Source organism: Rattus norvegicus, chromosome 5, assembly GCF_036323735.1.
Source record: "Rattus norvegicus strain BN/NHsdMcwi chromosome 5, GRCr8, whole genome shotgun sequence".
NCBI classification, from domain to species: domain Eukaryota; kingdom Metazoa; phylum Chordata; class Mammalia; order Rodentia; family Muridae; genus Rattus; species Rattus norvegicus.
Window position 1 is genome coordinate 159,490,962 of NC_086023.1, and position 25,292 is coordinate 159,516,253.

Here is a 25,292-nt window from a genome sequence, read left to right on the forward strand (position 1 = left end):
GCACTGGGCTTACAAGGCACACTACAGCGATCAGCGCTTTTTCTTTCTTTTGAGACAGGGTTTCACTGTGTACCTCTGGCTGGTCTGGACTCACTATGTAGACCAGGTTGGCCTAGAAATCACAGAGAACCATCTGCTGGGATTAAAGATGTGTGTGCTTTAATGTCATGCTTGCCTTTTTTTTTTTTTTTAATGTGAATTCTGGGATCAGTCGGAAGCCATCGTGTTTACGTAGTAATTCTTTACCAATTGAGGTATCCCAGCCTCTAACTCCAAATATCAATGTGTTGATGTTGAGAAGCCCTGGGCCAAGTTTCAGGCTCCATAGAGATGGGGACCATGTTGCTGCCTGTATGCTGCACTCCAGTGCCAAGCTAGGCACTGGTCACATGGTGGCCCAAGATGTGCCTGAAGAATGAATGAATGAATGAATGAATGAACGAATGCGATGCAGGAACAGTATGTTTTCCTTCTGTTAGAAGAACCTCATGTTCCCATGGTAGAAATGGAGTCCTTCAGGAGATGTGCCCAAATGTTCTCTGGGTGGGGGAGGCTCCCTTGGAACGTTTCCTGAGATGATACAGGCCCGGCCTTCCAGCTGTGCATTTGCTATGCCCTGCCTCAGCCAGTTGGAAGCTCTGACTGGAAGCCCAGAACAGCAATCAGGCCAAGCAGAGAACGTGGAGCCACGGGTGACTATCATACACCTCGTCAGGACCCAGGTGGCCTTTGGTCCTCAGTAGGTACATCGTGGCCTTCTTGGCTCTCAGCATCGACAGGCGCTGTCCTGTGACCCCCTGAACACTACAGCGAAACTAAAAACCCTGACCATAAAACCAGAAAGGCTTGCAGTAACCAGTTGGTAAGTGTGGGCACAGTTATACATTGAGACAAGAAGAAAAGGTGTGTGTGTGTGTGTGTGTGTGTGTGTGTTGCACATGTATGTGTTGCGTGTGTACACATGCGTGTGCACATGGATGAGGTACATGTGTGCAGGTGTGTGTAACCCATGTTGTGGCCAGAGGAGGTCAGGAGCCCTGTCCTGTCCCACTTTGCCTCGCTCCCTTGAGACAGGATCTCTCACAGAACCTGGGGCTGGGCTGGCAACCAGCAAACCCTGGTGATGCTCCTGTCTCCCTCTCTCCTAGTGCTGGGCTTAGAGGTGGGTGTGTGGCCACACTCTGCTCTTTCCATGGGTATTGGAGATTTGAACTCATGTCCTCGTGTCTGAAGAGCAAGTGCTCTTACCCACTGAGCCATTCCCCTGGCCCTGACAAGAGGATCTTTGGAGATAACAGTAAGTTGGACAGAGTCTTCTGCGCCCATCTCCAGGATCCCCCTTTTCATTCTGTCAGGGTGCAGAGGAAGACAGCCAGGGACGGAGTACGGGCTCCCTCCTTTATCTCTGTGACCTTGGATGAGGTGCATAGCTTCTGAAGCCCTCATTTTTAATCTGTCAAACAGGGACATTGGAAATCTACAGGTCAGCTGCTGCGAGGATTTGCTAAGCAGGTGACAGGCTCAGCTCAGTGCCCAGGAAGCACTCAATCCGAGTGGGCTTTCCTTCCTCCTGACTCCTCTTACAATTTTGCTTGCTTCCAACTTTGGAGGATGGAGAGATGGGAGGTTCCCTGCTGTGTGGCAGCAATGGGGGGTGGGGTGGGGGTGGGGTCATCCCACAAAGGGAAGACCAGTCTGGGAAGCAGAGCCAGGCCATGAGATCTAGCTGATCTCCCATCTGGAGATGGTCCCGCCACACCCGACCCTGGAGAACAAGTGTACGGTTTTAGTAAGAAAACCAGCTTCTTTCAAAGACCTTTCTCTCCAAGGGCAGTGAATGTCCGGAAAGATTATTTGAGAGGGACATTGGTTCAGATAGGATAACTTTGTTGTTCGTTCTAGAAGCTTCCGTGGGCTTTATCCCCAGTTGTGTTAGCTAGGTGGTAGCCAGTGGGCCCTGTGATTGACACTGACCTCAGCCTATCAAACACTCAGTCTCACATCCATTAGGTTACTAGGTCACCTTCAATGTCACCATTCAGTTCTCACTACTGAGAATCTTGGCATGAAGTCCCACTTTCCCTGGGATAGCATTACTTAGCAACCACAATGACCTGTGCTTCAGCCTGAATTCTGAGCCAGGCACTGGGGGAAGCATTTGTAAAGTTATCGTGGCTTTTGTTATTGTTGTTGAGGGCCTTAGGTAGCCCCTGTAGGCCTAAAAATTGCCATGTGGTCATGTCTGACCTACACTCCTGACCCACCAGACTCTGCCCCTCAGTGCTGGGACTACAGGTGTGTGTCACCACAGTTGGCTGTCCTTTCAGGCTGGGCTCCCTCACGGGGCTCGCCTCTGGCCCCGTCACCACAGCTCCCTTATACTTATGTGTGTTCGAGTCTTTCAGTTTACGGGGAATGGCAGACTTTGGCAAACTCCTGGCGTAACCTCATTTTCTGTAGAATGCAATGTGTCATAGGAGAAGGAGGGGCCCTTTGAGCTTCAGTGACCGACCTGGTCCAGACTCAAAGTAATGACATACTGTACTGTACAGGTGGAAGGCCACTATCTGTGCCAGTATCCACTGACTCCCTGGGTGGTGCGTGTAGACAGACCCCTGCTCATCAGGGAGGCCTGGCCTTGAACCCCTGGCACACTGTCTCGAGGCTCAGATCACGCCAGCCCTAATGCCCACCCTCTCATGTTGGTCACAGCAGAGAGAAGTGATTTTTGGTTACCGGTCGGATCTCTACTCTTGAGAAAGTTGTCAGGTCGGGCTTTGCATCTAATAATATTTTCTGTACGTTTTTTTCCATTCGGAGGGTCTTGAGCTCTAGGAACGACTCATTCACATGGTCTTTATGATCTATAAAAGAAATAATGTAGACTCAGGTAGACATCATTTTACGCCATCGCTGTAGCTGCGGTTTACAGGACACCGGACCGTTCTAATCCTCACAACCTCACGGAGATACTGGTGAGGAAACCGAGGCCCAGAGAGGTTAAGCGACTTCCTCAAGGCTGCATATTGAGTGTGAGGCTTTGGCCACCATTGCAGAGGCCTGCATAGTGAATGTCACTGCAGGGCTTCCAACCACAGAGGTGACAATGGCACTTGTACCAGGACACCCTAGCGCCCAGTGCCTTTCTCAGCCATCAGCTGCCCATTCTGAGCCAGTCCCAGCCCTTTTGAATGGGGTGCTCTAAGAGGACCCCCTAGTGCTCACCCTTGGTGTAGTTAGACCATGACAAAGTCCCCACCAGGTGACAGGGAAATAAAAAAAGACAGTAGCGAGTCTTCATGTCCTGTTTATGTAATGCCAAGATGTGCACTTGACCCTGAGGCCGGACCTAGCCCGTCACTGTTAGTGTTTTAATGTCCTGATTATTAAATGGTGGGGACATCTTGGCCAACCAGCCCATCCCCAAGGTGCACACCAGGTTCTAGGGCCCCCAAGCTGGGACCAGAGAACTTACTGGAGGAGTTGGCCTTCTCCAGTTCTTTGATTCGCGTTCGGAGTTCAGACAGGGCCTTCTTCTGCCGTTGGATGACTTCCTCGTGTCGAGACCCTTTGCACTTGGCCCCCAGGTCACTGAAGAACTGCTCCTGGGGACAGGGTAGCAGACACAGCAGCTCCATAAGGGGCCAGGTATTTCCCTCAGGTTCCCAGTGACTTAAACAACTTGTGTTTGGCAGAAACCCTGTCACTCAGTGCTTGTGGAAACTATCCTAAGAGCTTCGGCAGAGGAGGCGTTCACATGTTTCGTCATAGACATCGAGTCCTACGTAGGTCATCATAGACATCAAGTCCTACGTAGGTCATCATAGACATCAAGTCCTACGTAGGTCATCATAGACATCATGTCCTACATAGGTCATCATAGACATTAAGTCCTACGTAGGAGGATTTGCAGCTCTACTTCCTACTATAAATAAAATATCCCTGGTTTTCCTTCTCTGCAGTCTTCTTCTAAAGACCTTCGTGCCTGGGTCTCCGTTTCCTGCCTGCTCTTTAGACAGGGTCTCTCACTATAGCCCTGGCTGTCCTGGAACTCACTGTGTAGACCAGGCTGTTGGTCTCAAACTCAAGAGATCCCCCTGCCTCTGCCTCCTGAGTGCTGGGATTAAAGGCGTGTGTCTCCACGCCCAGTTTTGGATTTTCCATTTGTTAGCAATCTCCCCTTTCCCTGAAGAGTAACTTTTAGAAAAGGATTCTTTTATTACTTTTTAATGAGAGAGAGAGTGTATGTGTGTGTGTGTGTGTGAGGGCGCCAGAGGAGGGCATCAGATTTCATGGAGGTGGAGTTAAAGGTGGCTGTGAACTGTGGCTGCTGGGAACAGAAGTCCAGTCTTGTGCGAGAGCCACAGGTGACCTTAACTGCTGAGCTGTCTCCCTAGCACCCCCACTTCTGGGGGAGCATTTTTACTTCTCTTTCTCCTCCCCTTTCTGTGGTGCTGAGGGTGGAACCCATGTCTTGTGCATAACTAAGATCCTCCTTTGTTGCTCAGCTGTATTCTCAGCCCCAGAAGGACATTTAAGGTGAGACCTCAGGAGGCCCTTTTCACGCTGGCCACGAGGATGGTTTTGGGGATAGCGGACACCCTGGTACTTGGTCAGTCTGGAGAGAGAGAGAGTCCTCTGAGACTCTAGGATCTCTAGAGTGGCAGGTCCAACAGAACATTCTGTGACAATAATTCCATACCTGCCGTATGTGGTAAGATGGCTGCCGGCCACACGCGGACCCCATGGGACTGTCAGGGACTAGAGTGGGGGTCTGCTCCATTTTAAGACAAATTCAGAGGAATTTAGGATTATTTTTTCCTTAAAGAAAAAAGGAGGAGTCACATCCCAGTAATGCAGAGGGTTTGCCTGGCATGCACGAAACCCTGGGCTCCATTCCCAGCACTGGATAAACCGATGTGACACACACCTGTGGTTCCAGTGCTTGGGTGCAAGTGGATCAGAAGCTCAAGGCCTTTTCTGGCTACATAGTGAGTTCGAGGCCAGCCTGGGTTACTTGAGATCTTGTCTCAGTTCTCTGGTGAGTCAGTCACTCATTCATTCATTCCCTCATTCCACACCCCGGAGTGCCAACTTGCTGTAGGCTCTGGGGAATCTGTCAGGGAGTGACACTGGCAAATTCTTGCTGTCCTGGATTGTGTATCCGGGCACGAGGAGACAGACAGTGGGGAAGGTAAATAGGGAGAGACACAGTGGGCAGTCACAGGTGTTTAGCAGATAATTAATGGGGGGTGTGCTGTGAGTAGGGATGGGTTTTCAGTTGTCAGACGGTTGCTAGGGGGAGGCCTCAGCCAACCTGGCAAGAATGAAGGCACCAACGATCTGTCTCGTTTATAACTACTTTTAAAATAGCAACTTTTGGTTCATTTTAGGTTGCAGATATAGACATCGGAGACAACACACACAGCATGAGGTGAACAGAAATTATTAAAGTTTTATATAGCTAGGCATCTTGGTCTTTCTTTTCTTTTTAAACGTTTCCCCCCTTTTTAATTTTTCTTTGAGACAGGCTCTCACAGAGCCCCGGTTGCCGTCTGACTTTCTATGTAGCCAAAGATGACCTTGAACTCCTGGTCCTCCTGTCTCCAACTCCTGAGTGCTGGGATTTCCAGTGAGTGCTGCCATGCCTGGTCTGTGTGGTAATTACAGTGTAGTAATAGCTTTGGGAGCTCAACAAGCCCTACCCACTGAGCTGCACGTCCAGTCCTGTGTCTATCAACCCATCACTACTTACCCATATTCTCATCCAAATTCATTGGCCCCGCCTTCTCTTCCCCTATGCTAAGATGCTATTCCTGGTGCCTCCGTCAAGGGCCCCAAGCTAAGTCCTCCCGAAGAGCTGAACTTTGCACGGCAGACGGACGGTGAACAATTTTGTGTTAGATACCCCAGCTTCGGTGACAGAAATCCAACCACAGACAGAGCGGAAGCCAGGGAAAGAGAATCACTGGGTCTTCCTTTGCTGACGTTGGTGATTCTTTGGCTGATAGGGTGATAAGTCCTTAGGCCCTGTGCTAGTCACACTGGCTCTCCCGGGGTTCGAGGCCTACAATCTCCTTCAAGAGGGCTCAGCAACACTGGCTGAGACCCTCCCTTTGACATTTCTATCACTCATACCTTTATGACTCTGCTCCCAATCTCCCCCTGTGGAGGTCCTGACCAACAGTTCTGAGAGAACCCTTTCTCTACCGTGTCGTTCTTAACCACTATTCTGGTCAGTGTCTTGTCTCTGGACGCAAGCAATGGTTAATCTAGGAAGAACGAACCTCAACTGATTGAAAAGATGCCTCCATCAGATTGGTCTGTGAGGCTCTTTTTTTCTGTGGATTAATGGTTGATATGGGAGGGCTCAGCCCACTGTGGACAGGGATAGCCTGGAACAGGTGGTCTTGGGGTATATCAGAAAGCAGGGCGAGCAAGCCAGGAAAAGCAAGCCAGTAAGCAGCATTCTTCCGTGACCTCTATGTCGGTCCTAGCCTATAGGTTCCGGCCTTGAGCTCCGGCCCTGACTTCCTTCAGTGATGCACTGTGAGCTGTAAGGTGAGGTGAACCCTTTCCTCCCCAAGCTGTCTTTGGTCAGAGGGTTGATCACACCGATGGAAAGCAAGCGAGGACAGTGTTAAGCCCTACCGTAGCAGCTCCACAAACCACTTGACCCCACCTCCTCCCTAGGACATACTTTTAGTCTATACTGTTTTCTTTCTGTCTCTTCCTTTCGTGCACAGAGGCTCCATGAGGGCCAGGCACGCTTCCTGTGGAGACTGGTCCTCTCAGGATGGTGCTCAAGATGTGCAAAATGTGGAAGGAGCGAGGAGGCTGTCCCCAGCTCAGGGCTGTCAGGTGAGTGAGTGGACCCAACTCCTCTGGTCCGCCTCAGGGCTTGGTTCTGTACCTCGGCTGCTGGAGGACATCTGTTTGTCCTGGAAGGAGCCACCTGAATGTTCCCTCTGTCTGGACAGAAGCAGACAGGAGGTGCTGATCTGGGGCAGAAGACCAGGCTCGGCAGCCAGGCAGGGCTCTCTTGAGTCTTTCATGCACTGGGAGAGGAAGTGCCACGTGATTCTTCCTCATGCCCCTCTGGGAAACTCTCTTACTGAGTGAGGATGCGAATTCTTTCTCATACAACTCTGGAGCCCTCTGACCCTCTCTGGCTTTGGAAACAGGAAGTAGCCTGGATGAGGACCACTGTTCCAAGTGCCTTTTATCTTACATTCCCATCCCCCATCGGCTTCAACTGTGAGATAGAAACTAAAAGTAACCATTCAACCGAGTCTCTCCATCAAACACAGGCAGGGTGTTTGGATCCCTTTATGCCTTTCCCTGTCTCTAGCACGAGGCCTGGTATACAGCAAGTGCTCAATAGTAGCTGTGAGTCAGGTCCTGCTTTTGGGGCTTAGGATTCCAACAGGAGTGATTGACATTTCCTACCCCAGCTGAGCTTCCAGTCACCTGGGTCATTGCACTCCTCCTCCTGGTTGCCCTGAGCAACAGGGAACACTTCTATTTAAGTGCTCTGGACAGCACTCGGTGCCAGGGATGGCTGGCTGGACCTCGAGCCCTTTCATCTTGGCTGCCAGAAGCCCTGGCTCATTCCTCTGGCAGGGACAGTGTCTTTGTTGACATTTTTGGCTTTGTTTCTTCTGCAGATGCCTCCCCAAAGCATCTGGTTTCCCAAAGTGAGAGGAACGGATGTTCTGAACTCTAGGAAACTGAGACCTCAAGGAATTACTGCATCCTGCAGTAGGCCTCCTAGGAATGATGGCTAAGACCACGGCACCAGGCATGGCGCAGAGTGTGGGCATCAGCTTTGGGGACCACCTGACGGACCACTCAGGCATGCTTCCCGTTGGATGAGCATTTGGGACTTCCGGGCAGTCACGAGGGGTCACCTTATCAAGTGACCGCCATGGTGTGGGGGAGATGCGGGGGGGGTGTCACATTAACTGCATGTCAATTAACCTCTCTGGGAAAGTCATTTGTCTGTTCCCCGCAGCTTAAGAAGCCCCTTGGCCCTAGCAATTTCATAGCCAAAGGTGAGTTCTCCATGGCGGCCATGCTGATTACAGCATCAGGTCAAGGGAGACACGGCTGTGTGGAGAGGATATCTTGTGTATTATATGGATGCGTCGCCTGTCCATTAAAGAGTCTGTGGCCTTTCGCTTAGGCAGGAAATAGAAGGCGGGATGCCCAGGAGGCAGAGAGGATTCTGGGAAACAGAGAGGCACAGGAACATCCATCCAGGAAGATGTGAGGAGAGGGACCCCTGGAGCCTGAGCACAGGTAACCAGTCGTGTGGCAGAATGTAGGTTAAGATAACTGGGTTATTTCAGTTGTGATCTAGTCAGAGAAGAGGCTCGAGATATGGCCAATGTATTTGCAAATATATATATTTTTTTCTTTTTTTCGGAGCTGGGGACCGAACCCAGGGTCTTGTGCTTGCTAGGCAAGCGCTCTACCGCTGAGCTAAATCCCCAACCCCTGCAAATATATTTTGAGTCTGAGCTTTATTTCTGGGATCATGGGGCTGGGAGGAAGAACCAAGCTTAACTTCTACACAGCTGGAATATCCACCGGCTGGATAAGGAGGACACAGAATGGAATTCTAAGCAGCCACTTATATACAAAGTGGACTTTTACAGACTTAGTTGCAAAAGGTGCCATTGAATAGAGTTGGTGGGCTGGGGTGATGGCTCAGTGGTTAGAGCACTTGCTCGTCGAGCGTGTGTGTGAGCATTAGGGAATTCAGATTCCCAGCACCTATTTAAAAAACGCACCCTAGAGCTTGTGGGGAGGGAGGTCTCTACGTTCAGGGAGGGATTCTATCTCAAGGGCGATGAGACAGAGACATATCTGATGGCCTCCACACACGCATATCACACACGAGCACACATGCATACCCACGAGTGCACGTGTGCGTGTGCGTGCACACACACAGAGACAGAGGTAAACAAATCGTAGAGTTACAAACGATTACGCACCAGACGGAGGTATGTGCAGGCTGTGAGTTTGTGAGTGTGTATACATAAAATATGTCTCCCGACAATTCTTTGAGGTGGGTCTGTCTTTCTCAGAGCGGGGAGCTGGTGCACAGTGACCTCCCTGGGGGGCAGTGGCCATGATGATGGCAGGAAGACCTGGGAGCATTGTTGATGGCTTGACTCTGGAGACTGATCATGGGGACAGGGCTCTTTTTACTTTGTCCTTTACCGTGGACCAGCGATACTCTTAGGAAGAAAGCCCTTAGCCCTTGGGCTGTTGGGGCTGCCTGGAGCCCCACTCACAGACACTGACCTCTTGGAAGCTGGAGAATGAATCTGGGTGGGCTGGCTCTATCTGCAATGAGATGTCACACTTCTGGCTCAGGTTCCTAGGCTTCTGCTCCGTGCTCAGGTAGGGTCTGGGTTTCTCTTGGGAAGCCCTGGGGCAGAGAGGGGCATCATGGGTGTCAGACAGCTCAGGGTTCAGGGACCTGTGCATCCCTCTGTAAACACTCCTGGGGGGGCACTGAGTTCTTTCCTGTGGCTAAGCTGAGCCTGTCACCTGGGGGGAATGCGCAGTCCAGAGCCAATCGTGGCTCTGTCTTAATTAATGAATCTAGGAGGCAATGACACACTATCATCAGTCTGCTTCAGCCAACATTTACTGAGCCCTCTCTGTGCGGATGCCTTGGGGTGGTCGTGTCACACGGACCCCTTCCCACACCTGAGCGCCTCCCTGAGGACCTTCAGTTCCCGGTCCTTCTTCTCCACCAGGCCGGTCGTCTGCACCACCTTTGCCTTGAGAATGCTCAGCTCACTGTTCTGCTGCCGCACCAGGGCCACCTGCCGCTCCAGCTCTGTCTTCTGCTTCTCGCTCAGCTCCCCTGGGCGCGACAGGAAGTTAGTGAGTAGTTTTCCCCACCTCAGATCTCTGCCCTCTGGGATCCACGAGGCAGGTCTGCCCCAGGGTTCTCAGGGGGCTCTAGTGCTCCCCGGGAGCACTGCCAGAGCCTCTGCACATGACAGTGGGTGGCACCAATAAGTCCCTTGCTTCTGCCTTGTGACAGTATTAAACCGGTGGACGCCATCAAGGCCCCACTCTCTGCCTGTGTCCCCCACCACCTACTCACGTCCCCAACTGCCTACCCACATCCCCCATAGCCTACCCACGTCCACCACCACTACCCATGTCCCCCACTGCCTACTCACATCCTCCATCATCTACCCATGTCTCCCACCACCTTACTCATGTTCCCCCACCCACATCCCCCACCCCTAACCACGTCCCCCACCGCCTACCCACGCCCTCCTGTCTTTTACAACACACCGGCCAATGTTTTGCTACCAGCTTCTGAGTTTTTGTTTATACTTTTGTTTTCAGATAGGGTCTCATACATCCTAGGCTGGTCTCCAACTCTTCACATATCTATATCTATATCTATCTATATATATATATATACATATATATACATATACATATATATACATACACATATACATATATACAGAGAGAGAGAGAGAGAGAGAGAGAGAGAGAGAGAGAGAGAGAGCGCGCCAGAGATGACTTTAGACTCCTGATCGTCCTGTCTCCACCTTCTCAGTGCTGGGACTGCAGGTGTGTGACAGACCTCAGGTTTACTTTCATTCAGTGTTGGGCCTGAACCCAGGGCCTTGAGCAGGCTCAACAAGCTCTATAGACTGAGCCCCACATCCTGCTGCTTCTCTATCTTCCTACCTGGGGCTGTTCTGAGGCCCCGGGGGTCTTCTGGGCTACATGCCTGACAGGTACAACAGCGCTCCCCCCACAGCTTGCACAGACAGCTGTCCACTCTCTCAGAAGCCTGCTCCCTGTGTTTCATTGTCCTCTCTATGGCTCAGGCCCTACTTCATCGCCTGAAGGCATTTCCCGGGGCTGTGACGTGAACAGACTGGCTGGAGTGGAGTTCGGGTTTCAGAGTCCACTGTTGGGAGGACCCACGCTAAGACCCTTGCACCACCTTCAAACTTCAGTTGCAGGCTACAGGGGAGCTACTGTCTGCAGCCCCACTTCACTGATGCAGACACTGAGGCTCAGAGAGGTCTTGTCTTGTCTAATGTCAAGCGATCTGGTTCTGGACTGGGTTTTGACTCCCTGTGGATACCATTTTTTTTTTTTACCACTCTCCTTCCTTCTGGAAATCCATGGGGGCAGCCTCAGGGAGCAAACAGTCCTGAGGGTTTGGGGGTGTCAGAGGCTGGAGAAGGGTGAGACAGTCTCCCTCCCCACTTCCTTCTTTCCTTCCCTTTTTTCCTGGGTTGCCTCCCTCTCTTCTCTCCCTCCCTCCCTCCTCTTCTTTCTCTCTCCCTCCCTCCCTTTCTTCCTTCCCTCCTTTTCTTTCTTCCCTCCCTCCCTCCTTTCCTTACTTTCCCCCTCCCTCCTTCCCTTTCTTCTCTTCTTCCTTCCCTCCCTTTCTTCCTTTCCTCCCTCTCTTCTTCCCTCCCCCCACCCCCACCCTGTCCTTCTTTCCCCCTTTCTTTCCTCCTTTCCTTTTCTCCCTCCCTCCTTTCCTTCCTTCTTTCCCTCCCTTTCTTTCTTCTCTTCTCCCCTCCTTCTCTTCTGTCCCCTTCCTCTCCCCACCCCTCTTTCCCTCCCTCCTATCCCTCCCTCCCTCCCTCTCTCTTCCTTCCCTCCTTCTCTCCCTTCTCCAGCCCCCCTTCCACTTTTGGAATCTAGCTTTGTTACCTCCTAAGTCTGGACTTTTTGTCCTGCCAGAGGCTGGGGACAGGAAAGAGTAAGAGGCCAAAAGAAGTGAGAGGAAGGATGGGGAAACACAAGAAGAGGGAGACAGAAGGGAAGAGAGCCTGAGCCTGGCTGAGTGGTGGTACAGGAGGGGGAAAGGAAAGCGCTGTTGGAAGAGGAGGGTGTGTGACACTGGGCTTCCTCACCCCTATTCTGGGTGCCCATTATCCAAGAAGGCGTGTGGTCTTTTTGCATGAGGAAGAAGAAGCTTGTGAGGCCCCTTCAAACTTCACCCAGGCTCCTGCAAGGGGCCCAGCCCAAAGGGGGAGCCCCGCTATGGCTCTTCTAGGGTGGAGATGCTCTGAAGTAGATGTCATGAACATTTAAGGTCCACTAAGTCTGTGTGATTCCCCCCTGGGTGACAGGCTGCAAGCACACATGAAAGCAGGTCTAGGAGAGACTTTGTGTCCAAGGTGCTGACTCTTGGCCTTCACTTCCTGCCTGGTCGGACTGTCAAGTAACCCAGGAACTCACACCAACCTCTCAGGTCTGACATCCGCGTGTGGGCTTCCCCGAGGTCTGTCCTCAGCTTCATGATAATCTCTTGCTGAGACAGGATTTCCTTCTGAGCCATTAGTAAGTCATCTCTGTAAGAGAGAAAAGAACCCAAACAGGCCTGAGTCTACTGTGCTCAACTTCCCTAGGGACTCCTGGGGACAGGGTAGGAGGACCCAGGGAAAAGGCTCAAAATACCCAGGGATGGATCCTGGGACCCCAGCCCAGGCAGGGAACAGACGGCCTTTACGTACTCAAAGAGAACCTCATTTTGATGTACTTGTGTGTAGTACACTTTGAGGAAGAGCCAAGGGTTGGGTTGGGAGAGGGGGGCTGAGGTCCACGAGGTTTAGTGAGGGTCTCAGCTGGTCCTGCTTGGGACCTGCCACATGACAGGGATTGGGAAGGCTAAGCAACGGGAAAAACACGGTTGTGGCCTGTCCCTGCTTCTCTAACTCCTGAGACTGGGTACTCACATCAGGTGGTCGCACGCTATTTCTTTGGCACTGCTGTCCAGTGAGGGTACTATGGTGAACTCTTGGGGCACTTCCTCCTTTTGAGCTGCATTAGAAGGACATGTTAATGTCATCACAATCTGAATGCTGTGGACTCTCCCTTTGCCCTCTCCTATGAACGCACCCGTGTCTCTCACAACTCCCTGAGCTTTCTCTACCCTGAGATTCCTTATATGTGTAGTGTGATAAGCTGAGGCTATGTCTCTGTGAAGTTTGGATGCAGTTTGTGCTTATAGAAGTTTGAGGAAGAGCCAAGGGTTTGGCTGGGTGGGGCTGAGGTCCACTGAGGTCCACTGAGGTCTTATGAGGGTCTCAGCTGGTCCTGCATGAGGCCTGTCAACACCCACGGTGGGAACTGGTATGCTGGTGTTTCATCTGCACTGTGAGGTTTAAGAAGGTGGAGACTTGATCTCGTGGTGGTTAGAGCAGTGAGTGGATTGGTCATTTGAGACCATGGGGGTGGAGCTCCAGCATGCCAGTGGCTTTATAAGATGGACAGACACCAGACACGTTCATGCCCCTTGTGTCTTGTTCTTTTCTATCTTCTGCCATTAAAACAAACAAACAAACAAACAAACAAACAAACCCAAAAAACTAATCTCACTGAGGCCCAGGCTGGCCTCAAACTCACTGTGTAGCTGAGGACAACTTCTGAACTTTCAATCCTCCTGCCTCAAGTGCTGGGATTCCAGGCATGCACCACCAGATCCCATTTATGTGGTGAGAGATTGAACCCAGGGCTTCCTGCATGGAAGGATTCTACCCAACCGAGCCACAGGCCCAACTTTGCACAGCCATTTTTCTTTTGACATGTGATGCCTTGGACTTTCTCAGGACTCTGCTGGCAAGGCCATCACCACCAGCACCCCCTACCCCTTGAACGCTCATAGGACTGGGTGTCCACTGTCAACAGCAGAAAATAGGCCAACTATGGCTATGGGCTCTTCCCAGCTACTGGGTGACGTTTACAGACCAGGAAGCATTGTGGGAATGAGGGACCTGATAGCAGTGGCCCAGCCTTCAAGAGGCGTAGCCTCGTCGATGGTTCACTCTACTTGCCCTTCTCTCTTTCTAGACAAACACCTTAGGGGAATCTGTGTTTCCTGGCTCCCCAGCTTCCTTGATCACTCCTTAGCCCACTGTCCTCTGCTTTCCAATTCTTGCAGGATCGTGTATTCACTCAACAAACACGTCTTTAATGCCTCCTTTATTTATTTATTTATTTATTTAGATTTATTCATTTATTATATATAAGTACACTGTAGCTGTCTTCAGATACACCAGAAGAGGGCATCAGATCTCTTTACAGATGGTTGTGAGCCACCATGTGGTTGCTGGGAATTGAACTCATGACCTCTGGAAGAGCAGTCGGGTGCTCTTAACTGCTGAGCCATCTCTCCAGCCCCCTAATGCCTCCTTTATGACGGACAATTATCATCCGAGGGTGGAAATGACAAAGATGTTGTCATCTTTGGGTCCCATTGAGTATCCTCGCTCTTACCTGGACTCTGGGTTAGGGGACAGAGCCTGCTCTGTGCCCTCCTCATCCTAAGTCACTGTTAGGGCCCTAACCTGGTTACTTACAGGGGTATGGGTTGGCTTGTCTACCATGGATCTCTGAGGCCTAAGGGAGACTGTGGCGAGAGAGGCAAGCCTGAGCTAACCTCCATGCCTCTCAGTGGAGGCTAGCTCCCCTCTGGGGGAACTTCGGTGATGTCTGGAGACACCTGGTGGTGAGGTGGGTGAGGAACGGGGCCTGTAGTGAAGGTCAGGGATGCAGCTAAACCAGGCATCCTGCCCCCAAGCGAAGCTTATCCAGTGCCAAACATCCACAGTGCTGATGCAGAGGCCTGGGGCCCGAGGCCTCTGCTTCCAGAGTTTTCCACCCAGAGTTCAGTGCCCATCACGAGTGACCCAGGTCATTTCAGGTGAGTGAGCGGCACAGCTCTGGTTGCTGTTTTTAGTCTGTTTGGGCTTATTTTGTAGGAGGTCGGTCCTGGCTGCCTGGGAGAACAATTAAGTGAGGTCGCAGTGGCCAGTGGCACAGAGAAGGCCCGGGATTGTCATTTATGATGTGGAAAAGACAACCTTCACTAATAGCTCTGGTTGCCCGTAAGCCTCACTGGCTCACTGGGTTGGTACAAAGGATGTCCTAACTCATTGTCGTAACTCTGGCTCTGTCAGGCCTCCAAGGATTTCTAGAAGGGCTGAGGGAGAATGAGGGGGCGGCGTGTGGGGGGGTGGCTTTTAGACTGGGCCCAGCCTGGGGTCATGCAGGGTCAGCTAGATTCGGAGTTTCCCCCCACAGCCCCGGCCCTACCTGAATCGCTGTCTTTCAATGTTGCTATCTCTCCTTCTATTTTCCTGTAGTACTGAGTCACTTGGCTGAGCCTTTCCTCCAGGTTCACGATGGTCTGCGAGTGCTGTTTGATTTGCTCTTTGTACTCCGTGATTTCCTCCTCGAAGCCGTGCTTCTGGGATTCCCGCTCATCCTGCAGGGCCTTCATCGACTGCTGCTGCAGCTTCAGCCGATCCTCCGCCATAATCTGGGGAAACATTGGTGGCGATCGAACATCGGGAGCCAGAGTCGATGGCCGTGGTCTGCCTCCTTTGCACATGCAGGTGCTGAACTGTATCTTACCTCAGAGCTTCTGCGTGCCCTCGTCTTGCTGGCACCCTCCACACCCCACCCCCACTCCACTGCATGGCTGACCCATCGTCTAACGGGTTTTGCCTCCTTGGAAAAACCTTCCCACACATGTGTTCATGGAAGAGTCCCAGACAATTTCTGTTGTTTGTTTTCTTGTCCCTGAGACATTTATCCACATCTGAAGTGGCTTTTTTTTTCCTTCTCTCCCCTCAATCTCTGAGCTCCATGCAGCAGGAGCCTTGCCTGCTCTTTTCCTGCAAGGCCCACAGCATCGAGACCCAGAAATTTGACGGAAATGATTGAATGGGAGTTGTGTGTGCCGGAGAGACCGCCCGGCAGTTAAGAGCAGTGGATGCTTTTCCAGAGACTTGGATTCAATTCCCAGCACCCACATGGTGACTCACAACCATTGGTAACATCAGTTCCGGGGCATCTGGTGCCCTCTGCTGGCCTCCATGGGAACCAGGCACATGGGTAGCGGACAGACAGACATACATGCAGGCTAATCACCTACACATAAAATAAAAATAAATGTATCTTAAAAGAATTAATAGACAAAGAGTTAGATGAGATAAAAAGCAAATTGACTTGCGTGTGTGTGTGTGTGTGTGTGTGTGTGTGTGTGTGTGTGTGTGTGTTGGGTGTCATTCCTTGGTGCCATCCATCTCTTTTATTGAGACAGAGTCTCTTCCTGAGCAGGAACTTGCCAGGTAGGCTAAGATGGCTGGTCAGCAAGCCCCAGGGGTCTGCGGTCTCTGCCTCCCCAGTGCTGGACTACAGCAGGCAGTGCAATTCCTATTAATTGAAATCACCAACAAGGGCTCTCGGACAGAAAAGCAGACACGGCCTGTGACCACCCTCCATTTTCTGAGCCCTTTTGGACATGTCCACCCCAGACCCCTCCAGCCCCTCCTACGTCACCAGCCCTGCCTTCCTCTGCCCCTGCCCATCAGCCTCCCAGCTACCCGGTGAGCCTGGACGGCTTGCAGTCTCACTAGAGTCCCAGATTTATTTTATTTTATTTAGAGACAGTTGCTCCGCTGTTCTTGACCTCAGTCTGTAACCCATGCAGACCTTGAATGTGTTTCTCTTCACTCAACCTCCTGAGGAGCTAGGATGACAAGCCTGTTACCATCAGGTCCCACAAGGTGCAATTTCCCAAACAGGGGTGATTTCTGCCTCTAAGGGACATTTGGCAGTGTCTGATTCATCTGGGGGTGGGGGTGGGCACAATGCTGCTTACTGTCCACAAAGCACAGGTCAGTCCCTGAGAAGAAAGGACTCTGGTCTGGAAAGTCAGCAGCCCGAGGGTGGCGTGGCGCTGGGCGGGCCTGGTCTCACCCCTCCCCCACCCTCCTAATTCTCCTGATACCTTGTCAGAGTTAGGTTTCCCCACAGGTCAGTCTGGTGGGGGGCACTTTCTCAACTGAAGTTCCTTTTTCTCAAATGACTCTGGCTTTTGTCAACTTGCCAGCACACACACTGTGATCTTCCATGGGGGAGGGGCTTACCAGTTTTTCAGACCAACTCACCATTTTTGCCTTGGTTATTTCCAGCTCTGCTAAGGTTTCCTTTAACTTCAGGGAGAGCTTCTCGGCCCTGGTACTCTCGGCTGTCCTCATCTGCTGAGCGTCCTCCACCAGGAGCAGGGCGTCCTTCAATTTGTTATTTAAGATGTCCTCTTTCTGCCCCTTTAATTCTATCTCCTAGACAAAGAGCAAAGACCCAATTAACTAGGTCGACCGACATTCACTCCTCCAAGGCTCCTATCCCCTGTGCCTTCGGACACAGACTACAGTTTGCTGGTGCTTCTGAAGCCCAAGGATTCTCTGGAAGGTTCCCATGACTTTGGAACTCTCCTCTGTCTTCAGTGGAGATCTGTCTCCCTGTGATTTCTGGTCTCCGAGCCTCATTCTGTCACCGGGAGCCTTTGACGAAGTTTTATTTCTATTTTATGAGACAGCCCTTTAAATATCTGAGGAGGGCTGTCATGTTTCTCTCTAAATCTACTTTCCAGGATAAATGCGCTAAATGCTTTCACCCTTCGTCACCTGCCCTGCCCAGGAGACACTCTGTTCCCCGGCACGCCAGGTCCCTGCCAGACTGGATTCCAGTTGCCAAGTCCTTGGCATAGCTCATGCCTCCCCTCGGAACCCCTTCATCCATCTTTGTCACAAATCCTCCCATCCTCTCAGAGACTCTCCTCTAAGGACTAGAGAGCATGGGCTCCTGCCAGGCCCTGTGTTGGGTCCCAAACGTTAATTTTTTAAAATGTGGGTGTGTTTGTGCATCTGTGGGTGCACGTGTATGAACAGGTATGTGTATGTAGTGTGTGTATGTGCATGTGTAGGCCACAGGACAACCTCAGGTGTCATGCTCAGAAATATAGTCTACCTCTTTGGAGACAGGATCTCTCCTTGGCCTGGAGCTTACCAATCAGGCTAGACCGACTAGTCAGCCAACATCAGGAATTCTTTTGCTTCTGACTCTCAGAAGTTGGGATTTTTAATTATGTGTGTGTGTGTGTGTGTGTGTGTGTGTGTGTGTGTGTGTGTGTGTGTCTGTCTGTCTGTCTGTGTGTGTGTGTGTCTGTCTATCTGCACACATTAGAGAAGATGCCCGAGGTCAGAGGCATTGGATCCCTTTGGGCTAGAGTTACAGGTGGTTGTTACCCTTACAGCCTGACATGTATGTTGGTGATCGAACCTAGGTCCTCTGTAAGAACAGCATTTGCGCCTAACTACTAAGCCATCTCTCCTGTTCCTGGGCCTGGCTTTCTTCTTCTTCTTCTTCTCTTCTTCTTCTTCTTCTTCTTCTTCTTCTTCTTCTTCTTCTTCTTCTTCTTCTTCTTCTTCTTCTTCTTCTTCTTCTTCTTCTTCTTCTTTTTTGTTTTGGTTCTTTTTTTCAGAGCTGGGGACCGAACCCAGGGCCTTGTGCTTCCTAGGCAAGCGCTCTACCACTACCACTGAGCTAAATCCCCAACCCCTGGACCTGGCTTTCTTACGTGGTTTCTGGGGATTACACTCAGGTCATGGTGCTGGCCTGGCGAGCACTTTATTGAGCGGGCTTCATCCGCCCGCCCCATGAAGTGCAGTCTTGAGACACAGTCCTGGGCGCTCTCCCAAGCTGCTCTTTGCTAGTGAGGATCAGCCTGCCTTTTCTCGAAGGTCCCGTGGGAACAGAGACTGAGCGGGGCTGCTCCCTTCCCGAGGCCCAGCAGCTGCGCGTGCAGATTTAGCCTAAGGATGGAACCCTGAACGTACAGCTTTTATTAATTAATTTTGTTTTTTGAGACAGGGTTTCTCTATGTAATCCTGACTGTCCTAGAACTCACTCTGTAAACCAGGCTGGCCTTGAACTCACAGAGATCTGTCTGCCTCAGTCTCCTGAGTGCTGGCATTAAAGGCATTTTTTTAAAATTTATTTAAATGGCAAAGTCTCAATAGCCCAGGCTGGCTTTAAGCTCATGGGCCTCTGCCTCAGTCTCCTGAGCTGGGATCACAGGCACTTGCTGCCGATTACCTACATCCAGAATCAGTGGGAAGCAACCCCAAGCCTGACAGAGGGAAGGGCCAGCAACTCACAGTCCATCCCACACAGGGCAGACCGGGGACATTCTTCAGTGGCAGGCTGGGAAAGAGAGTTCAGGGACAGGGAGACACTTGAGAGATACATAATGTATCAAAATAGTTCTCGAAGCCGTAGGCACCAGGCCACTATCTTGGTAACGAGTTGGCCTCATCCCCGTCCATAACAACAGCACAAAGGCATCCCAGACAGAATCGCATCAGCGAGGCATCTGTGACAGCTCTGTCTGGCCGATACAGGGTCAAGGTCGAGGCTCTTCCGAGTGATTTTCCATGTTCATCAAATATTCTAGAAGGAGTAGAGCTCCTTTTGTCATCAGAAAAGAAAACATAGTTTTTGGAAAAAGAAGAATACGGGCACTGCTGTTCCCAGGCTGTCCCTGTCCCTCACTGAGAGTCACTTCCTGGCCTTTGTGTCTGAGGTTTTTGCCTTGGGCTTGACATCTCAGTGTTGGGGACTCCTTGGGGACAAGTGACCTTCCTAAGAGGATATAGATACAGAACCACTTGTCATCGGATGCTCAGTGGACTCCTCCAGACGTCCCCGAGGATCCACCACAGAGTGCGCTTGTGTCTGTACTGTGCCGTGAAGCCGGACTGTGTGAGGCGACCTGCTGTCAGCCGTCCTCGCTCCACGCTCACAGAGCCAGAGCTGTTTTTCTTCTCTGTTCTCTCTCTTGCCTCTGTAGGTAGACACCAACTTTTTGTTGTTGTTTTGCTCTTGTTTTTGAAGGCAGGGTTTTCCTTTGTAGCCTTGACTTGTCCTGGAACTCACTCTGTAGACAAGGCTGGCCTCGAACTCAGAGATCCACCTGCCTCTGCCTCTCAGGTGCTAGGACTGAAGGCGAGCACCACCACCTGCTGGTATTCTAAGCTCCACCCCCACTGTTGCCTGGCAACAGCCAGCTGTGCCTGACTAAAAAGGGGGCTGCTTGCCCCCTCCTCTCTCTCTTACTCCTCACTTTGCTCTTCCTCTTCTCGTGCACTCTTTGTCCCTGTCCCTTCTCTCTACCTCCCTCCTTCCCTCCATGTCCTCATGGCCCGCCTCTCCTCTCTTCTTCTCTCATTAAACCTCTCCACGTGGATCCATGTTGGCTTGGTGTGTTCTGTTCGGGCACGAGCCGTGATTTTTTTTTCTTTTTTTCGGAGCTGGGGACCCAACCCAGGGCCTTGCGCTCGCTAGGCAAGCGCTCTACCGCTGAGCTAAATCCCCAACCCCTTACGAGCCGTGATTTAAACTCTAAAATGGTGCCCAACTTGACATCAACCTTTTGATTACCCTGTTGTGAATACGAATAAAATTGTGTGCAAATAAGCCACTTACCACTTAGGTCTGAGTGGGTTTTATTATTTTTTATTTCTATTTTTATTTTTATTTATTTATTTTTGAGATACGGTCCCATGCAGTTCAGGATTGATTCTTGAATCCCCTCAGTGGCTGAGGATGACCTTGAAGGCCTGGTTCTCCTACCTCTGATGCCCAAGTACTAGGATTAAAGGCATGTGCCATCAAGCCAGGTTTATATGATACTGGGGACAGAAGTCAGGACTGCCAGTATGCTAGGTGAGCTCTCTACCGACTGAGCTCGGCAATCTTTCTGAAACTGGCTCGTCTGACAGCCTTGAGGCCTTCATCTTTTCCGTGTATCGGGTTATTATCCTCTTTTGCACATCTGTTCACAGGGCTGGAGAGGTGGCTCGACGGTGAAGAGCACTGGCTGCTCTCCCAAGGGGCCCAGGTTTGGTTCCCAGCATGTACATGGTGGCTTACAACCATCTGTAGCTCCTGTGGTGCCCTCTTCTGGCCGCTGCCAGCACCAGACACACATGCAAGTAAAACACTCAAATGCACATAAAAAAGTAAGGTAATTTTTTTTTTTTTGAAGAAAGAAAAAAAGTGTATTCAGGTCAGGTGTGGGGCTGGTCTATGATTCCAGCTACTTGAAAGGTTGAGAGGCAGGAGGATGGCTGAGCTGAAACAAGCCTGGGTTACATAGTGAGTTCGAGGTCAACTTGGACAAATTAATGAGACTCCATTTCAAAAATAAAATAAAACAAACAAATAAAAACTTTGGATATAACTCAGTGGGAAAGCACCTGGCCGCTGTGTGAGAGGCCCTGGGCTCCATTCCCTGGCCTCATAAAATAAAACAAGCCAGTCTGTCAGGTGCCTGGTGAGTGCTTTGGTTGGGCCATTGGCCTGTCTTTTCAGTGAGCTATTGGGATTCCTCAGACGGTGTAGAGATTAACCAGTTCTCTGACCTGTGTTTCAAAGTATTTCCTGCCCAGTCTAGTGGTTCCATCTGCCCACTGTTCCCTCCGTCTGGCGGAAGCTTTTAACGTCTTCATTTTCGGTTTGGTTTCCTGGGGTTTGAGATTGGGTACAGAATCCCTGGCAGAGTCACACAGGGTTTGCTCTGCAGTCTGTTTTCTGTCCCCTCAGGGTGGGGTGTTACTGATCTTCCTGATGTGCGTGGTGCCACCAGCCAGCTCTGAGGTCTCCCAGCTACTCACTGCTCTTGGTATCCTGATTTAAGGATGGTTTTTGTTGCTATAGAATTCTTTTTATGATAGCCCTTGGTGGAGGCGCTCTGTAGGGCTGGCACCTGGTAAGGGCTTTGCCTCTGTGAGCTTGCCTGACATTTAGCTGTGGACTTCCAACCCAGCGCCTTGCACATGCTAGGCAAGCGACACATCTCTGGGTTTTTATCTTCAGGTCTCTTTGCTTTTTAATTCCGAGACAGGGCTTTACCAGGTTTCTAAGCTGACCCTGAGCTCACTCTGCAGCCCAGGCTAGTCTTGCATGACCTCAGCCTCCTGAGTGGCTGGAATTATAGGTTTATACTGACAACCTTGTTGCGCTTGCTGTGTTTCTGTGTAGTGACTACACAATCAGCAGGTTTTTCCTTGCCCTGTAACTGCTGGAATAAAATTGAAGTTTGTTTACTGATTCATGATAAACTTTAAAAAAAAAAAAAAAGAGGGGTTGGGGATTTAGCTCAGTGGTAGAGCACTTGCCTAGCAAACGCAAGGCCCTGGGTTCGGTCCCCAGTTCCGAAAAAAAGAAAAAAAAAAAAAGAGTCATTTTATGTGCATGGGTATTTTGCCTGCCAATATGGCTGTGTACCGCTTGTGTGTCTCATGCCTGTAGAGGCCAGAGGGCATTCCCCAGCCCTGAATATGTATGTGTACATGTATGAAATATGACAGATAGGGTGTAAATGATGTATATGTAGGTATTTACATTAGTCTCACTACTAGCTTGCCTTCTCTATAAACAATTTAAACTCTCTTCTTTGCCCACCCCCTACTGACTTGTCCTCCTACCTTTGCCCCTTCCCGATTCACTTGGCTGCATCGTTCCATCGGGTGGGGAAACAAGGTAACGAGACAGCTCCCTTGGTCAGGCCTCATCTGAGCTGCAGACCCTCCCATGGGAGTGTGGCAGTCCCGAGTTCTCAGGCCTTGCCTTACTTTGCTGGACCCTGCCTCCTCTGGACACCCATCCGTCAGTTAAGGCCTCCCATCAGAGTGGGGGGTCCAGAGCAGCTGTGTAATCCCAGGTGCTTTGGTGACACAGTTTCTCATTTGGTGGCCATCTTCAAAATGCTCCAGGGTTACTTGGGCAGCTTGTCAAAAAAAAAATATATATATATATATATAGATTCCTGATCCACCCTATGGCCAGGGGTCCTTGAAACACAGGCATGTTGATGTGTAGGTGCCTGTGTTTAAAGAAAACTCTGCAAAATGGAGGCAAAGAGACTTAGACAACCTTCTCAGTCCTTCAAGCCCTCAAGATCCTTCTGCGCGCATGCATGTGCGTGTCCCTTCCCAGGACGAGCAAATGATACTGCAGTTGGTGAGACCGTGTGCCGCCTCCCCTACCCGCCATGTCAGAACTGTGGGTCCTAACAGAAATGTGTGTCATTGTGCTAGAAGAAGAGTGTGAAGATGAATGGCTTAGGAATCCTGGGTTCAGATCCTGCCCCTGCACTTCTGAGCCAGGAGCTGGTAACAGTCACAGGAGCCGCTGAGACGCGTGCGCTGTGTGTAGGTCTGTCTGTCTATGGTTGTGTCTCTCTGAATGAGATCGACTGTGTTTCCTTAGGTGGGAGCACTGAGCCACAGAGAGGGTAAGCAACTTTCCTGAAGGCCCAGAGCCAGAGGGGAGCAGGAGGAGGATCTGAAGCCTGGCTGCAGGGCCTGGCCGTCTTCGGGGAGCAATGGTCCTCTCATCTCCGTGACTCATACCTCTCTTTGCTTGGTCAGGCGATTCTCCAGGTCCTGTATCCTCCTCTTCTCCTTCTCCAGAGTGTCTCTCATCTTGAGTTTCTCGTACGTGTTACTCTCTGAGATCTGAAAGTCAAGGAGGGATTTGGGGATAGCAGGGTGTAGTGGGTTGATTAAGAATGCCCCCCATACGCTCATATAGGTGTTGGCCTTGCTGGAGAAACTCTGTCTCTGGGGGGTGGGTTTTGAGGCCTCAAAAGCCCATTCCAGGCCCTCTCTCTTGCTCTCTGCCTTCCGATCAGGAAGTAGCTGTCAGCTACTGCTCCAGCACCATGGGTGCTGCCGTGCTCCCGCCATGCTCCTGCCACGGTCCCGCCATGATGATAATGGACTAAACCCTTTGAAACTGAAAGCAGGCTCTTAATTAAATGCTTTCTTTTATAAGAGCTGCCTTGGTCATGCTGTCCCTTCACAGCAGTAGGACAGTGACAGAGACAGAGGACAAACTAGCTGCAAGGGGAAGAAGCCAAGGTGAGTCACCATCGAGACCAGTGACTCAGAGGTTTGGGACAACAACTCAAGGAACAGGGTGCCTGCCAGGGTGTGAGGTGAGAGGGAGAGGATGTGATGAGTCTGGGGAGCGGGGAGCAGAAAGGGGGAGGGGCTCCCTGTTCCGGGTTTCCTGGCTAGCACCAGGAAACGGCCTGGTCACGGGTGTTCAGTCACTGGGCACTGGGCCACTGTGTGACCTGGTAGGTGTTGGCATCGCGGCAGGTTCACCCTGGGAAGTCCCTAGCTTTTGCAGGGTGGGGCAGACTGCTTAGAACTCATTTCCTGTTCTACCTGGCACGGCTCCTGGTAGCGTCAGAGAAGGGCTACATACTTTACACAGAGCAACCTTTGTCCCACAAAATGAGATTGTTTAAACTCTCATTTTTCAGGGGCCTGAGCTCCAGGGATCATCCGGGGTTGGCCGGTGAGTGGCAAGTGTTGGCTACGTCCAGGAGAGGTGGCTTCAGACTGCAGGGCTGCCCTGCACCCCTGGCTGGAAGTCCCCCGGGGGTCCCTGGTTGTTCCTACCTCCTTCTGCTGGGTCAGCTGATTCTCCAGGTCTTGTGCCTTCCTCCTTTCTGCCTCCAGCACTTCCCGCATTTTCCTTTTCTCTTGAGTCACACTGCTCTCCAAGACCTGAAAGACACCGTCAATGATACCAGCCTCCATATTCAGGCCAACAGTTAGGATGCGCAGCCAAGTCACCCCCAGAATGACCTCACCCCCACGGCACCTCCATGGGGAATTGCTGCTGAAGGCCCTTTCATTTTTTATTTGGTTTATAGATAAGGAAACCAGGAGCCAGAAGAGGTGAGGGTTCAGGCTCAGGGCTATGATGTCTCCTGTTGACAGGGAGGTCTATCTAGGTCCTGAACAGGGCAAGCATGGCCAGCTGAGTATAGAGGCTCTGGGAGGGGACCGGGATCTGAAGGAGAACGGTCTCATTGATGAAGGCCCTTCCAACTAGTGAAGCAAATTTATGAAGGAAGATTGGTTTCAGGAGGATGGAGGGCTGGGGATGAATGAGCCAGTCACCACTAGAATTCGTCTGGCATCTAAAAGGTTCAGGGTGAGCCTTCCCGAGACGCCCTGGGATGAGGGAAGAGTTCTGGGTTAGCTGCTGTCCCTAGCCATGGAATTTCATCTTGTCCATCCATGTCTTACTCAGTTAATGGACTCAACTGCAGGTTCTATCCCCAGAGGACAGAAGCTGTGGTCTTGGCCCAGTAGCCAAAATCCCAAGAAAAGTCTCTCCAGCATTCACAGGCCTCCCTTCTGCATCTAGCAGGGCATCGGGTGTTTGGAACTGGCAATAAGATTTCCACTAGTGCCCACGATAGGGGAGAGGATTAGTTTTCCAAAGGCATTCAATCCCCAAGAGGTGGAGAGGAGCTAAATCTCTCCTGCTTTTGAGACAGTTTTATGTGGTTCACACCTGGGAGAAAGGAGGGTCCTGAGGTCAAAGGTTATAATTGGTTATGT

General features: G+C 51.1%; 1 protein-coding gene across 12 annotated transcripts in view; it reads right to left on the minus strand.

The window, feature by feature from the left end:
* The window catches only part of Fhad1 (forkhead associated phosphopeptide binding domain 1), a 119,345-nt gene that overhangs the window by 16,851 nt on the left and 77,202 nt on the right, over positions 1-25,292 (minus strand). For 10 of the 12 annotated variants that reach the window (XM_039110639.2, XM_063288294.1, XM_039110637.2 and 7 more), the window contains 10 exons: positions 24,339-24,446; positions 23,280-23,384; positions 16,971-17,144; positions 15,109-15,334; positions 12,750-12,834; positions 12,259-12,365; positions 9,724-9,883; positions 9,313-9,439; positions 3,476-3,605; positions 2,737-2,864 (listed from right to left, as the gene is read on the minus strand). In XM_039110639.2, the coding sequence (XP_038966567.1) occupies positions 2,737-2,864; positions 3,476-3,605; positions 9,313-9,439; positions 9,724-9,883; positions 12,259-12,365; positions 12,750-12,834; positions 15,109-15,334; positions 16,971-17,144; positions 23,280-23,384; positions 24,339-24,446 (1,350 nt within the window). Of the gene's footprint in view, positions 1-137; positions 409-2,736; positions 2,865-3,475; positions 3,606-9,312; positions 9,440-9,643; positions 9,884-12,258; positions 12,366-12,749; positions 12,835-15,108; positions 15,335-16,970; positions 17,145-23,279; positions 23,385-24,338; positions 24,447-25,292 lie in introns of those variants that run through there. The other 2 variants (XM_039110643.2, XM_063288297.1) reach the window with 2 other exon arrangements.